The sequence below is a fragment of the Rattus rattus genome, chromosome 3 (genome assembly GCF_011064425.1).
Source record: "Rattus rattus isolate New Zealand chromosome 3, Rrattus_CSIRO_v1, whole genome shotgun sequence".
Classification (NCBI taxonomy): Eukaryota; Metazoa; Chordata; class Mammalia; order Rodentia; family Muridae; genus Rattus; species Rattus rattus.
Window position 1 is genome coordinate 214,971,259 of NC_046156.1, and position 17,053 is coordinate 214,988,311.

Below are 17,053 nucleotides of genomic sequence, written 5' to 3' on the forward strand. Positions count from 1 at the left end.
GCTCTACCACTGAGCTAAATCCCCAACCCCATAGTTGGGGCTCTTATGATTCATATTTACAGATTCAGAAACTGAGGGCTACGGTCCTGCTCACCTTGACAAATTTCAAATAAGCAGTTCGTGGTGAGTGTCATGCTCAGCCATAGGCCTGCTTAATTTCACACTCCCTCCTGACTACCAGGCTGTGTGGTCACAAGAGTGTAATGAAAACACACTTTCAGCTCAGCATTGCATTACAAATCCATGCCAGGGTATGGGGAAGTTGGGAACCATCCCACATCTCCTTGTACTCCTTTAAAACCTGCTAATGGGTGCTAGGGAGTGATATTTTCCTAGTGGGAAAATCATCAAAGAATCAGAAAAACCTCACAGGAGCCTCTTCCAGTACATCTTCTCTCTAATCCTTACTATGGTTCCTAAATGTCCACCTGAGGTAATGCTGGACAGTTCACACTTTGTGCCGTGTACATACGTCTAACCCTGGCTACAGAAAGTTCTGACATGGATTAGTTGTTTGCATTGAGACCACAGAATGTGCTTGGGATGTACCGTGTGTGTGTGTGTGTGTGTGTGTGTGTGTGTGTGTGTGTGTGTGTGTGCAAGGGGGGGAAGGGAGAGAGAGAGAATTTTGATATATTCTCATTATATATTTTCATATATATTGAGGAGGGCACTGAAGAACAGAAGAAAGTAAAAATGGAGGGAAACTTCAGAGGATAAGAGCTAAGAGAATATGAAGGATGAAATCCAGGCAGGAACACAGAAGCATGGCACGTTCGAGGTAGAAGCTCATAAGAGCTGTACACTGTGCATAGGATAGAAATGGCCATCACATTTGGTTTGGATTTCTGAAAGCTAAGTTAAGCATTTTGCTTGAATTCTCAACACACCACTTTGGTATCAGGTGCATCTGCTGAGAGGGGAGAATTTGGGAATTGAGCAAGAATATTATCGATGGAAACCACTTAGAAAACAACCAAAAACAATGCCAATCAGTAGTAGCTTATAGGTAGTTTCTTTGTGCCTAGCAATGGCTTCTGTCTGGGCTATAATGGTGTTTGATAGGGAGGGCTGAGCGGAGAGATTAACAAAGGGATTTTGACATGGTTGTGGAGGTATGTGGGTCCCATTACAAATGAAGGTGCTTACATAGGAGACTTGACACAGAGACATAACATTCTGGATAAATGGGTAGGTTCAAGATAGAGTATCAAAGCCAGTGACCACTACTTATTTATTTGTTCATTTACTCATTTTCATTATATTGTAAAGTTATTTTAAATGTTTTTCTTACAATATATTTTAATCATAATCTTTCACCTTCCCCTATTTTTTAGATCTTCCCCACTTCCTTACCCACACAACTTAATGTTCTATTTCTCTCTCAAAAAAATCTTACCTCCCAATCAAACCAAAACAAAATCAGAAAAGACAAAAAAATAAGCCACCAAAACAAAACAAAGAAAACAAAGAAACCAGCACACCAGAGTGTCCATATCGACTACTGCTGACCTGGTCAGCTCCAGGCCTGCCCTGCATTGTGGTTGATACAGCTGACCCTGAACACTTGAAATGCTGTCATGTAAGCCTTGGACATCTCTTGCTGTAGAGAGGACACATAGCTTCAGGAAAAGGCTCTCTTTTACTCTTTCATTTAACAATGTCTGATCCCTTCCTCATGCTGTAGGTCTTAGCAAGGTATCATTTTGATCCACAATCCATCTACATACTCTATATGCATTGTGGCTGGTAGAACCTTTAACATTGGACAGATACATCTTACAGCATTCACATCGTCTCTACCGTTTTAAAGGCCTGTTTCGTATTTATTTTATTTTGGTATCTGCTCACTAATGCAAGATGACACATCCAGGGACAGATTTTAGAGGAAATAGTTACAGATTCACATTCCTTGAATCATAAGTATCCTAAGTAAAGATTTTGCCTTAGCATGGCTGGAGTATCACTTGTACTTTAAACCAAGTCCACATGCAGTCAACTCACATTGAGATTAGAAAATAATTTAACTGAGCATAGAATCTTATTATGCCTAAGAACTGTGGGGAAAAAAATGAAATCAGAAGCATCAAGACCATTCTTTCTTACCAGCCGGATGGCTGTATTAGAAGGTTCTGATGCGCTAGGAGGCAGGCGGTAGACCTAGGATGAACACCCAGCTGTGGACGTATATCCTTCATAACGTATATCCTTCATAATTCTAAATGAAAATAAAGGGTCCACTCTGAATATTCGCTCTTCAGTCTGTGAATGAGACAGAAAAGGACCTTTCAAGCCACAGAGTGTATTGTGATAACCGTGTCACAGCTTCCAGATTCTCCTGGTGTAGGTTACAAAAAAGATCAGGCAAAGGGATGTGGAAAGATGTACGGATCACATGCAAAGCAGAAGCAGACGGCTTTTTAGTGTTGGGGTCAGTGCTGTCATTCTTCTTCATGAAGAGAAAATTCTCACTTTCAGCATTACAGCAAATTCAACTGGATATCTTGATACAAATACCTGCCAACTCAATAGAGACTCGTTTTTCTCTTGTAGAAGCAAAACCGTCCTTGACAGTTGCCCGTATTTGTCAATCCTGGCCCTTCACTGGAGCCCTCAGCAAATCAATGGACACAGGTTTGAAGGGAAGGAAGGTGATTACATTCAAATTCCAGAGAGGTTACTGGATGCTCCTGAGCCGGAAGTGTCGGATGGGAAAAATGCGTGCGCATTAGTCCAGTTTGTGGAGTACAGCAGCCAGCAGTGGTTTGTAGCAGGAGACAACCTTCCTGCCCTGAGAGACAAGGTAACTTCTCATTTCTTAAAATGGAGTGATATTTTATCTAATTTTATTTCTTTTTTATTAGATTTTTAATTTATGTTTCAAATGTTATCCCCTTCCACTGTTTCCTGTCCATAAACACTGTATCCTATCCCCCGCCCTTCTTCTATGAGGGCGTTTCCCCACCCTCCCACCCACGCCTTCCTGCCTCCCTGCCCTGACATTCTCTACACCGGGCATCGAGCCTTGGCAAGACCAAGGGCTTCTCATCCCACTGGTGCCCAACAAGGCTATTCTCTGCTACATATGCAGCTGGAGCCATGGGTCACTCCATGTGTAGTTTTTGGGTGGTGGTTTAGTCACTGGGAGCTCTGGATGTTGATATTATTGTTCTTGTGGGGTTGGAAACCCGTTGAGCTCCTTCTATCCTTTCTCTAACTCCTCCAGTGGGGGCCCTGTTCTCAGTTCAGTGGTTGGCTGTGGAATTCATCTATGTATTTGTCAGGATCGGGCAGAGCCTCTCAGGAGACAGCTGTATCAGGCTCCTGTCAGTCAGCACTTACTGGCATCAGCAATATTGTCTATGTTTAGTGGCTTTATATGTATGGGCTGGATCGCCAGGTGGGGCAGGCTCTGAATGGCCATTCCTTCAGTCTCTGCTCCAAACTTTGTCTCCATATCCCCTCCTATGAATATTTTGTTCCCCCTTCTAAGAAGGACTGAAGCATCTGCACTTTGGTCATCCTTTTTCTTGAGCTTCATGTGGTCTTTGGATTGTATCTTGGGTAAAGGTATTTTATCTTATTTTCCTTCAGCAAACTTGTAACACATTTGATTAGATTTTTTTTTGTCAGGTCCATGGGAAGTGTTCTCTTTTCATAAGCCATTTGTAGAATTTTTGGCTTCAAATGTAGGTGGAAATGTTTACTTTATGTTTTGTGGTGTGTGTGTGTTCACCCTGCTATAACATCTTAGCACCTCCCTATCTTTTAAGGAAGCCTGCCTGGGATCCAGTGGGTATTGCCAGCTACAGATTAAAAAAGTGGAGTTGGTGGAACTAGGCTGTAACAGTGAAGAGCCAGTCAGGGTCTGACGTGAGCCAACTAGCGGGACTGAAGAGAACACTGCAGGCATTCGGTGCCTGAGAAATGGAGTCCAGTTCTGACCAGCAGACTCTGTTGTAATATTAATTGGAAAATTATCATTAAGCTTCCTGTTTCTTCTGACATTATAGGTATTGTCTTTGAATGTGAAAGGTCAGAATGCACAACCCCTGCTTAACAACAATGAGGTTCTCTACAGGATTTATGCAGCTGAGCCTAGAATTATTCCTCATACATCTCTGTGTCTCCTCTGGAATCAGGCTGCTTCCAGGTAGTATTACTAATCTTTCTTTCAGTGTTTGCTGCTCCCCTGTCTGGAGGCATTGCTCCTGTTTGTACTGCACATAGACAGTAGCCTCAAGGAAGACTTCAGACTGGAGAACAGCGTCTACCATAAATCAGTAACAAAAATAGTCTAGCATCATTCAAATGAGGACTCTATTAATAGAGAATTCTGCGTGCAGTATCGTATTCTTTCTTCGTTATAGCTATTCTCAAGGGCTATATTATGAGTTCTGCTCAGGTTAGATAACTTTTTGAACTTATCTGTTAATTTGTTACACTTTAAAGGAAGTTTCTTTCTCCATCCCTGCCAACTATGGTTCAGTGTCTGAACCTATGTTTAAAGGGATCAATAAGGTTTAAGAATTTTTGTTCACTGCTATCTTAAAGCCCATTTGGGGAATAAATCCAGATAATAGCATAAACAAGAGGTTGAGTGAGACTCTTTGGCCTCTGGGTGAGGTTCCTGAAGAACTTACTATCACTCAAACTTTGGTCAGTGCTGTGTATGATCCAGTTGTGTTGGGAGAGGAGTTAACTGTCTATGTCAGCCATGAGATTTAGTTTATTACTGAAGTTTAGGCTGACAGGAAAACCAAACAATCCCTTTGGTTAGTTTCTCTGCAATAAAACAATGCTCTCTCATGGTGGTGAACAGTAACATTGAGCAGTGGCTTTTAGCAACATGATTGGGAGGGTAAATAACCAAGTGTGTTGCATTGCTAAGCTGAGGTGTTCAGTGGGATAGATATAACAAAGACATCTGCAACATTCATTTCAAAATAATGGGTTTAACAGTCTACTCCATAATAATAATAATTCATAAAAATCGCTAGTCCTCAGTATCTAATGAATAATGGAAGTTTCAAGATGACGTTTGCATTTCAAATTGGGAAGGTTTGCATCATTAGAAAAACAATGGGATCAAGACTATTGAAAGGAATGTATTCAAGAAGCAGCCACTGATTGACAGTCAGTGAGATGAACTTCACTGAGAGAAGTACTGGAAGTTCCTTATAAAATGTATTTATGATGCATGACTCAAAATGCAAACAAGAAAATATGTGGAAGGAATCATAGTTAACATATGTGTTAGTTACTGGTCTTTTGCTATGATGAGACACTAAGATCAAGGCAACTTACAAAAGAAAGTATTTCATTTGGGACCTGCTTACAATTTCAGAGGGTGAGAGTTGATGGTCGTCATGGGAGGGAGCATGGCTACGAGCAGGTTGCCATGGCACTGAAGCAGAAGATGGGAGTTTATATCTTATCTGTAAGATGGAGAGAGAGGAAAGAGGAGAGAGGGGAGAGGAGGAAAAGGGAAAGGAGGAGAGAAGAGAGAGAGGGGAGAGGAGAGGAGAGGAGAGGAGAGAGAGAGTGTGTGTCTGGGTCTGGGACGGGCTTTTGAAACCTTAAAGCCCACTCCTGGTGGCACACCTCCTCTAACTAGGTCACACCTCTTTCAATAAGGCCACATCGCCTTAATCATTGTCAAACAGTCCCACCAATTAAAGGCATTTCAAATATATGAGTCTATGGGGTTAGCTCTACACACCCAATGGCTATTGTACTGGCTGGCTATGTCAATTTTACACAAGCTGGAGAAATCAGGCAGTAAGCAGCCTCAATTGAGAAAATGTCTCCATAAGATCCAGCAGTAAGGCATTTTCTTGATTAGTAATCAATGGGGTGGTAGTCCGTGGTTCTATAAGAAAGGCTGAAGAAGCCAGGTAGAGCAAGCTAGCAAGGTGCACTCCTCCGTGGCCTCTGCATCATTTCCTGCTCCAGGTTCCTGCCTGCTTGAATTCCTGTACTGACTTCTTTTGGTGATGAAAAGCAGTGGGGAAGTGTAAGCCACATAATTCCTTTCCTCCTCAACTCCCCTTTCAGTCATGGTGTTTTGTTATAGCAATAGAAACCCTAAGACAGCTGTCTGTTCTGTGAGGAAACACAGCACAAGCCATGGCTCTATGGTCTGTTAGGATCCGTACACACCATGGCTACACTGATCTGTCAGGATTCACACGTGGCATGGCTATGTAGAGCAGTGGGAGATCTTAAATGACAGAGAAGAGCAAACTTGCTCTAGGATGGGTAAGGCGTCTACACCACTGCTAGGAGGGCTAACTTCCCCAGTACAGCAAATGACCTGGCAGGTGTGGCTGCTGTGTACACTGCTTCTTAAAGGTGTCTTGGTGGAATCTGTTAGGTCATGTCCTGGACAAGATGTTCCCTCCAGTGTTTCTTCTGGAAAATGTAGTTTGCTCAAGTCTTGAGTAAAGAACATTTAATTTCCGCTAGTTATTTTTCCTTTTAAAACAACCTTAACATCTTTGAAATATTATTGAAAGACCAGTGACTATTGTGTTTTGTTCTAGCTGGTTGTCCGACAGCCAGCTTTGCAAAGTGGTTGAAGATGCTGCGGACTACGTGGACTGCGCCTGCTCACACATGTCTGCGTACGCTGTCTACGCTCAGACTGACAACTTGGTGTCGTACAACGAAGCTTTTTTCTCTGCTGGCTTTATATGCATCTCAGGTCAGTGGCAGGGTTTCCAAGTCATGCATTTTAAATCTACACGAGAGTGAAACTTTCCCACAGTTCTTGGGTGTATGTAAAATATGAATGTACTCTGATGCATCATTATTCCATTGTTTCCATCATTAATGAACACAACCGGTGTTTATGGAGGACGGCCTCTGTTAACTCATGAACAGTATGGGTTACAATGTAAGATGGAGGCTAGATCATTAGAAAGGGAACCATTTCTGGTGTATTGTACCTTAGAACTCAGACTCTACAGCTAGAACATTGTGAGGATATAAGTCAATAAATATAAAGATTTTGTAATTTCATTAAAATAGTCTACTCCATCAGTTGATTGGCAGTCTACAACTTTGGAACTCTAAACATATCAACTCCTATGATAGAAATTATCTTCCACTCAACATATGTCGTCCCTCTTTTTATTGTAGTGATAGGAACTTGGACTTTATTAATATCTATCAAACTGTATCCATACAACCCAGTTATAGACTTATTCTCCTGTGCGGTGCAGTGTGGTGAGAAGTGTGAGACATCTTTACACTTCTTCAGGCCTTACTTCCCCTTTGTTTGCCTCCGCTTTTACCCCTGTAAAGCATCCCATACGTTTTCTCTAGGAACAGTAAGTTATACACATAGCTTGGTATGAGATAATGACTAACTGTAACCTTGCAGCCAGATTACCTTAGTTCAAGCCCTGATTCTGTCATTGGCTAGTTGTAGGAACTGGAGTAAATTACTGATTTTATGTGTCAATATGCCACAGAATTCCCACCCTCAATATACGTGTGACTACAAGTCATCCTGCATTTCAGGGTGGTAAGTATATTAACTCATGCACCTCTGATATTCTGCTTTCTTGATGATTTGTCTCTTATTGAAATGGATTAGTTTTAAATACATTGAACCAATAATCCACCTAGTAGACTTTATCCATCTGTTTGGAGATAAAGTCAGTAAGTAATTAGTATTTTTGGCTGTAGTTGTTAAGTGTTTTCAGTAGAATTTAATTTTATGTAGTCATAATTTTCCTTATGATATGTGACATTTGAGTCAGGTTCCATCACAAAAGTTAAAGAACCTCCTATTCATAAAATCTTTCATTTAAAAGATGGATGACTTTTCTTGCCCAATAAATTCTTCTAGGTGAATATAGTTCCAAAATCAGAGGGAGACTTGTACTTCAATGATAGCAGAGTTTCAAGCAAAGAAACTTCATAGAATAGTGAAATAAATTCTTAACTATATTGAAATAAAAATCTGGATATTATTTTACAAACAAATTGAAGTGCTGCTGTGCCCCCCAGGCATTCCCTGCTTTATACAAACATTGAACATGCCAATTTTCTGTAGACACGGCAGAAATGTGAGCATGTCCTAGGAGGTCTGGTACTGTGTTTTATATCTTGGTGAGAAAAGGCAACATTGACCTGCTCATGCTCTTGAGATCCTAAATGCCAGCATCCACATTTGTGCCTTTGACTTGGGATCAGACTTTGAAATTATGATTTTGATCCCTCTCATATTCAAGATGTTTGACAAGTACGGCTCTAAACTCCTGCCTCTTTTGCCACCGTTTTCTCTTCTTTATAACCAATGCCCATACCTCTGCTGGGCCTTCAGGAATTAGAAAAGACAGCCTGTTGTTTCTTACATACACATAAAGTATAGTTTGGGTGAGGCCAAATGGAATGGCTCTGGTTTGGTAACAGCTGATCCGTTTCATGAGTGTAGTAATGCACGCATTCACAGGCGCTGGCCTCTTTGTTTGTTTTACTCATAATAAATCCCAGGACTTCTCTGTGAGGACATCTTGCAGTTCTGTATCATGGTCTAAAGCAGGAGGGTTGAAATGTTGACAGGATGAGATGCCAGTGAAGGGGATAGAGGCTTAGAAACCCACAATTTAGAGAAGGGAAGTGGGGAGGATCCACCTGGAAGTTCCCAGGTTTACCCAATACAAGAAAAGGAACCCAAGGCCATTCCTTGAAGTGAAATAGATAAAAAGAGAAATGCAATAAAAAGGGTGTGTTCTCTGGCTCCCCATGGAGGCGACTTGGGAGAAGTGTACATTAAGATGGCTTTGGCTGTCAATGCCAAAATCCGGTATAATTATTAATAAGACCAGCCAGGCTTGAGGTGCAGACATGACAGTGATTACAAATCCTCCTGGACTTTCCTTAAGCTCTTAAGATCCCATCAAAGATGACTGTCAGGTTGGACTTTTTCCTGACTGCATTCTTAACAAAGTTGTATAATCTTATAGCCTTAGTGAGATCCTGCAGCAGTCACTGGGGACTTCTTTTCTGCTTTAACTGAGTGAGCTCACTCATACTGGTGCATCTGTAGTTCAGCATCCTGTGATGCAAGTGAGTCTGCAACGTTAGAGGCGGAACGGACCTCATATTGGCGTCACTTGCCTTAACACATTTCCCAAACTTAAGTGTCCTTTGTTAATTGACTAATTCTTGTATCTACTTAAAATGAGATACTAAGTGTGTGAATGCCAACACAATGCCAATTTCATAATAAATAATATGCAAGTAGCTAGATTCAAGCCTTATAGGTTAAGAAAGTTAATAAAAATTATTTGAAGATGACCATTCTTTTGTTCAATCTTGTATAGAATGGCAAAATTTTCATGGTGTGCCTTTTCCCCCCTGCTGAAAGCTGAAATACTGATAAATTTTCAAGGTGATAAAAACCAGCCATCCCTGAAAAGATTTCTGGTAGTAACAAAAGTCATTGTGAGACACCTCAGAGTATACACAAGGGTGTGAGGGTGGGGTGTCCAGAGAAACAGAGCCTCAGTAATCAAGAAGTTAAATCTGAACACAGTTGCATTCAACTCACAATTGTTTTCCTAAAAAGTGTTGGCTTTGAAACTTTTGGTCAACTTCCTTTAGAAACATCAAGTTCAGATTTTCAGAAACCATTGTCTTGAGAGACCTATTATGATTGTTGGAGGAGTGTGCTATCAAAATAATTTTATTCAATTAAATGATATCTTATTCCCAAGGAAAAACTTTAAAAATGCATAGAATTTTAAGAACAAGAGTTTGAAGGCATAAATCAAGATGAAAAAGAAGCCACTTAGTCCTAAACTGCTTGGCTCAGCATAAGGATGATAGGTTTAACCAGCGGTGTCTGCAGAGGAGTTTTATTTCGCATGAGTTGAGCTGGACATAAGAGGAGGCTGCTGACACCGTCTCACCTTGACTTAGTCACCAGAATGAACAATTAGGCTCCTTCTAACACCGATGTTGAAATTCAACCTCTTCACCTTTACCAGTGCTGCTCAGACCCTGCCTTACGTCATCACCTTACGTCATCACCTTACTGATGCTGCTGAGACCCTGCCTTACATCATCGCCTTACCAGTGCTACGATCCTCATACTTTGCCTTTTTCTGGTGTGGTCTCAGTTGGCTGTAGCACCTTTAGCATGAACCTGCAGTGTCCAGGTGTGGAAAGGGAGACTCCACCTTAAGAGCAATGGAAACTGTTACAAAAGTCACCTAGAATGCTGTCCTGACATCTCTTTGACCAAATCATGTTCAGTGAACATTCATAAGTCAGTCTCTGGAATAGAAGGCAAGCAAAATTGCATACGATCCCCAGGAGACCAGCCAGTGCCCACCTTGCCGAGTATGGCTGGACACAGTACCTGACATACAGTGTTTTCTAATCCTATTTCTTGTTGAAAAAATAAGAAACTCCCAAAGTGCATTGCAAAAAAGTGTGTCATCTTTGTACATTCAAACCATATTATCTTAGTCACTACAATATAAATTCTTTTGAAGTGTAATGTATTCTTTCCTCACTCAGGAACAATTGACAGTTCTCTGCAACAGGGCTTTCTCTGATGACTACAATGTTTTATGCTGTCTAATATGTGATATACTGGCCACCGGTGGTCATGCGTCCTTGAAATATGACTGAATTTTAAATTCTATTTCATTTAACATATAGAAATTTAAATTACTTCCCCAGGCCAGTATCTCTTGTGCTCAGGCTTAACTCCTTCATTATCAAGGCTCTTGTCTGTCTGGCTACAGCATCCCTCTCCTACCACATGGACTTATGTGCTCTAAGGTGCTTCTCGCTGACCTGTGTTCCCACTGGAGACCTTCAGTTGTCTTTTGTTCTCCTCCTTAGCTCATCAGTAGCACTAATCAAAGTTTGCATGGAGGCAAAACTTAAAGACGTATCAACCCAGTGGTGTTTGTAACAAAACAATAGAAAACCTACAGGCAGCAAGAGGTAGGAAGGTGAGAAAGAACAAAGTCAGCGAGTTGATACTGACTTACTGATGACGTAATTGTAAGCTGATCTCATTAGGATTCATCTAGAGGAAGCAGGGACAGGGAGAGTGATAGACAGATACCTGAAAATGCAAAACTTATAAGTATTTTAAAGAAAAGTTTGTAGGAAATGTTCTAACATTTGTCTTGCATTGGGCTAAATTAAAGTTTTTCCCATCTGTAGAATATACTGAGCAACGATGTCTCCTGGCACTGTCTGCTCACATACAAACATATTTATATTCACATAAATATATTCATATACCCCAAACTTGTATGTACATAGAAGCTCTTTGGTCACGTTGGATAGCAGCAAAGGGCAGAGCTCTGCTTCAGATTTGCATCCTACCTAAGTCACGTTATGTGCTCTATAGCGTCATCAACGTTACTAATTTGTGAACAGTGCCGTTTCTCCTGTCCCTTCTTTCAGTAGGAAATCATTTGTGTCAGTGGATCAAGTGTAGGCTCTTTCTCCTCCAGCCTAATCTATAATCAATAAAAGAAAGAAATACTGCTCAGCAAGCAGACTGTTTCTCTACAGAATTGCCAGAAAAGAAAATTTTAAGACAGTTGAGTGCTTATTTAGGCATTATATGGAGTTGTTATAGTTTGTTATACTTTATTTTAGAAATTCTATCATTATACATTCTATGTTTATGATTTGAATATTTATATTAAGGAATTTAAGCTAAGGAACTGCAATTAAAATATTTCTTTGTAAATGTTAAGTATATATACTGAATATAAATACTCATTTACCAGACTGGGGAAAGGTTACTTTCCTAAATTTGTATATTAGTTTTAGTGCTTTAGATAGTTGAATTCATATGTAGTGATCTGGAAACTCAGTAACTAAAATATTTATTTCTTTAAAGCTTAAGTATTCTAGATCATGTCCAAAGTTTGATCAGTTTGCTTAGAGCACAGCTGAAGATTCTCAGCAGAGGAGAATTCTTCGTTGAAAGAATAGACCAGTGTTCTAACTTTCATACTGCTGTGATAAACCTAATGTGACTTGCAGAGCAAAGTGTTGGTTGCAGCTTAGAGCTCACAGTCCACCATGAATGAAAGTCAGGGCAGGAGCTCACGGAGAGAAGCTGGAGGCAGAGGCCATGGTTTCCTGCCTTGCTTCTCCATTGCTCAGTCACTCAGCTTCCTGTTTTGACTGACCCAGTACTCCTCAGAGCAAGGCTCTCCCATATCAATCTTTATCAAGAAGATGCCTCCCACACTTGCTTATGGGCCAATCTGATGGAGACATCTTCTCATTTAAGCTTACCCCTTGCCCTCTGGCTTGTGCTAAATTGAGATAAAAACCTAACCAGCACAGCCAGATAACTGCCAAACAGTGCCTAAAGCTAAGACTATCCAGCCCGCTCTCCCGTCTCTGGTTTTGAATCCTGAACTAAAACCAGGGGCCGTGGTAGCATTTTATTGAAGCTTTGTGTGTTTCTCAGTTTGTCAAGCTTAATTATACTAAACTTCTGTGATGGAGCAGGAATATGATGGAGACTTTATCTCCAAATTTAGGGAAAAATCTTTATTGTATTTCTTTATTATTGTATTTCTTATGACATACAGTGGCAGGAAGCGTGTGCCTTCCTCCCTTGGCATCACAGCTTTGCCTTCGGTTGTTACCATTCATCCAGGAAACTTGCAGGCGATACCTGTTTGTCATCGCGTGGTTTATGAGGAGAAAACTGTAGCTAGCACTTGCTTTTAAGCCAGTGTATTGTGTACACACATAAGCACACGACCGGAGTGGATTTAAGCAGCTTGTGATTATCCTAGAGACAGGGAGGACAGGTTAGTGCGTTGTGAGCAGCAGGCCCAGTAGTGGAGAAAGGAGAGCTGCCACAGCGGATATGACTACCTAGTCTGCAGAAACACAGTCATCTGGGTGGCCTGGCTCCGAGACAGCCCGACCCCTGCGTGCCTGCCCCAGGACTTCGTGGCACTTGTACTAAGAGTGGATTGCTCTTGCCTTCCTGGAGGAGTTTCTAGATGAGAAGCCTTCTTCCTCATCTCAGGGAGTCTCTATTGTTTTCCTGAAATAGAAATTATAATTAAACTATTTCCTCTAAAATGAGGTCTGAGGGGGCATTTCTAAACATAAGACCAAGTCCGAAGACCCCATGTTGGTATTTTGTTGATGCTTAATTCTTATTTTTTGCTAACATGTGGTTTACTCTAAAAGCTCACTCTACAATTTCAGCAACTATTTGGGAGAACCAAATGTGAAATTATTGCAATGTCTCGAATGTCAAGATGGCATTGATGTTAAGTGAGGTAATATATGAAAGCCACATGGGTAAGTGGCACATGCGTGCCAACATCCGTAAGGCTTCAGTGATTCCCACAGAAAATAAACTGACCCACCAAAATGTGTGGTTAAAAAGCCTGCGAACAAATAAATAATTACTGTTTATTAAATTACTATCTGAAAACTTTAAGGCAGAGAATATTCTCCAATAATCTGCCTTCCAGGACTGGTACAGCGGTGCTGTAATGCTCTCTGCCACCCAGGAGGCTGAAGACGAGGGACTGAAATTTCAAGACTGTAAAGACACACAGGCTTAATGATAATAATGCAAGCTAGAAGGTCAAATCTTTATACTTAACTTCATCGTGGAAGAAAGAAAACGTTTTTCCCTGGTCTTGACGTGCAGCCACAGAGGGTTAGCTGAAAGTTCATAGCTGGCCCTGCTGGAGTCATGTACCTGCTCCTGCTAGCCGAAGATTGGAAAATAAGAACCTCAGACTTTGGAGACCATTCACAGTCTGAGGCTCAGAAAGGTCTAGGTGCCTTCTACTTACTCAAGCCATTCACTCCTAAAACACAGATTTAAAATTAGGATGAGAAGCACTTAAAAAAAACAAACAAAAAAACAAAACAGGTCAGCCCACCGATAGCAACATAGAAAAAATGAAGTACTTATTAAAATATGGGTTTATTTATGACTTCCCTTTTCCATGGCAGACAACTTGTAAATCATTGGAGCATTAAAGTTCATCCCTTGGGTTAACTGATAATGTGAAGATGATCTCTGTCATGCGAAATGGAATATATTGAAATTCCAGCATAATCATTGCCAGAGTGGGTGTGCTCTGCTGTATAGGCTGGGCTTTTGTGCTTAACTGTCCCAGAGATTTTTTGTTCTGTACATATAATCTTTCGTGGATTATGAAACCTCACGTCGGCTCTTTGGTTTCCACAGGTCTCTGTTTGGCTGTTGTTTCCCACGTGTTCTGTGCTAGATACTCCATGTTTGCAGCTAAACTTCTGACTCACATGATGGCCGCCAGCTTAGGAACCCAGGTAGGAGACAGATGACACTCACCGTTCGTTATGAGACAACTGAATGTGTGCATACAGTTTTTACCAACTTAGTTGAAATTAGCTTACTTGTTTTGCACTTGAGCAATATAGAGAATAAATACAACAATAATAATAATAATATAATAATAATATCAGACCCAATATGTATATTTCTAAAAAGAATACTTTTTGAGATTATCACATAATTACATCATTGCTGTTTCAGTTCCTGTGTCCAGACTTTCCCACTGCTCCTTGCTCTCTATCAAGTTTGTGGCCTTTATTTTCAGTAATTGTTTTCAGGCTGACCATTTGCTATTGGATAACCAATTGGTGTCATCTTCTCTGGGAAGACTATTTCTTGTGCTCTCAGTGTGTGTTTGTGTGTGTGTGTGTGTGTGTGTGTGTGTGATGTGTTTTGTGTGATGTGTGTGTGTGAGATGTGTGTTTGTGTGTGATGTGTGTTTTGTGTGATGTGTGTGTGTGTGAGATGTATGTTTGTGTGTGTGTGTGATGTGTGTTCGTGTGTGTGATGTATGTTTGTGTGTGTGTGTGTGTGTGTGTGTGTGTGTGTGTGTGTGTTCGTGTGTGTGATGTATGTTTGTGTGTGTGTGTTTGTGTGTGTGTGTGTGTGTGTGATGTATGTTCGTGTGTGTGTGATGTGTGTTCGTGTGTGTGATGTATGTTTGTGTGTGTATGTGTGTGATATGTGTTCGTGTGTGTATGATGTATGTTTGTGTGTGTATGTGTGTGATGCATGTTCGTGTGTGTGATGTGTGTTCGTGAGTGTGATGTATGTTTGTGTGTGTATGTGTGTGATATGTGTTTGTGTGTATGATGTATGTTTGTGTGTGTATGTGTGTGATGCGTGTTCCTGTGTGTGTGATGTATGTTTGTGTGTGTATATTTGTGTTCGTGTGTGTGTGATGTATGTTTGTGTGTGTGTGTGTGTGTGTGTGTGTGTGTGTATGCACAGCTATACAAATGCTGTGGCATGATTGTGGAGCTCAGAGTATAGTCCCCTCATCCATGGTTCCCTCTTAACCCTCAGTGGGATCCAGGAGTCCAGCTCAGGTTTGCATAAAAGCACTTTCCTGCCTTATGAACTCGTTGGCTAATTTCTTCTTCTTGCTCTCCTTTTTACATTGAAAAAATTTTTTCACACAGTGTATTTTTTCATGGTTTCCCTCCCTCATCTTTTTCTTTGTCTTCCCCAATTCTCCACCCTTTTCACTAAATGCCTTCTTTCTCTCTCTTTAGAAAACAAAGAGGCAATAAATAAATGAAAAGATACACACACATACATAATATGTGTATACATACATACATACATACATACATACATACATACATATAAAAGAAAAGAAAAAGAAAAAGCATAAGAAGCTCAAACAAAACCCATGATAACACAACCTTGGAAACATAACATACAAGCAAAATACAGTTGAACAAAAGGTGCTGAAAGAAAGCAACGTAAGACAAAGATCTACGCGAACACCACGAGGTTTGTGTTGTGCTGACCTTCGCTGCTGGACACGGGGCCTGTCTACCTTTAGGTGTGGTTTATAGTCCAGTGAGACTCCAATGGAGAAAACTAATTTTTCCTTTTCAAGCATTTGTCAGTTGGAGGTGGCCTCTGGGTTAGCAATGGAGGTGTCTGTCCGCTCCCCCCAGTTAGCGCTGGAACCATGTCTGCTCAGGTCCAGTCAGGCACTGTTTTCTTATTTATCCATCCCTTTAGCACTTAACGCCTTTTCATTTCCTCTTCTGCACAGCTCCCTCAGCCAGACACAGGCTTGGGGTGGGAGGCTGAGGAAGTGTTTGATGAGCACGTCACCGCTAAGACTGCATGTTCCACAGTCTCTCCCTCTCTGTAATTGTCCAGATTCGTATCTCCACATTGTTTCTCATCGACTCCTGGAGGAAGCTTCTCTGAGGGTGGCTGAGTTAGACACGGATCTTTGGGCATAGCAGAACGTTGTTAGGAATCATTTTGTTGCTGCATTCCCAGAAACGTAGTATTTGGTTTGTGATTAGACACATGGCCTATCCAGTCCCCAGTTCTGGGCCACCTGAGCAGTGGGCCATGCATTCAGAGTGACTGGGACCGCTTATGTGCATGGATTCATCTCCCATGAATTCTCATTGCACAGGGTTACTAATCGAGCACAGATGTCCTTTGGTGAAGTACCAAAGGGGCTAACATGGAAAACTATCGGAAACATTGGCACTCTGTTGTGTTTTCCTGTCCCAGGAATGGCAATGTCCTTTAAATTTCATAATCTGTTTTTCAAAGAAAAATCAAGGGCTGGATTCCAGGTTATGTGTTCAAAGTTCCTGTGAAGAGTAGACAGTAGGAGCTGTTTCCCAAAGGGGCTTGCACTGAATTTGACAAGGCATTACATTACCTTATGAGGCCGTCATAACCGTCTGTTCCTGCCTTTGTTTATTGTATGTAACACAGCGGAGAACCTGCCTTCCATAGTTAGAGTTTATTTGACTGTATTCACCACCCATTTTGGTGGGCTGTTTCGGCAGCAGCATTTATATAAGATTTAATTAAGGCACCATATTATTATAGACAACTCTTCAGCATGCTAGCACACAAATTTGCTCATGTTTGGGGATGAGAAAGAAAACCAGAATCTTTATGTTAGAATATTGGCTTCTGGTTCACATTATGCTTAACATGGATTTTGAAGAAAACAATTAGTCAAGT

At 41.0% G+C, this 17,053-nt stretch overlaps 1 protein-coding gene across 1 annotated transcript; it reads left to right on the forward strand.

The window, feature by feature from the left end:
* The first annotated feature begins 1,660 nt into the window (after window positions 1–1,660).
* LOC116896084 (adhesion G-protein coupled receptor V1-like) lies at window positions 1,661–16,211 on the forward strand. The gene is made up of 6 exons (XM_032897062.1): window positions 1,661–1,683; window positions 2,554–2,803; window positions 4,014–4,153; window positions 6,546–6,706; window positions 14,234–14,334; window positions 16,110–16,211. Exons 1-6 carry the CDS (start codon window positions 1,661–1,663, stop codon window positions 16,209–16,211), a joined length of 777 nt encoding a protein of 258 aa, XP_032752953.1.
* The last annotated feature ends 842 nt before the right edge of the window (window positions 16,212–17,053 follow it).

Coding starts and splice junctions, on each gene's coding strand:
- LOC116896084 (XM_032897062.1), top strand. CDS start 1,661: ATGTCTGATCCCTTCCTCATGCT. Junction 4,154..6,545: donor TGGAATCAGGCTGCTTCCAG/GTAGTATTACTA, acceptor GTTTTGTTCTAG/CTGGTTGTCCGACAGCCAGC. Junction 6,707..14,233: donor TGGCTTTATATGCATCTCAG/GTCAGTGGCAGG, acceptor TGGTTTCCACAG/GTCTCTGTTTGGCTGTTGTT.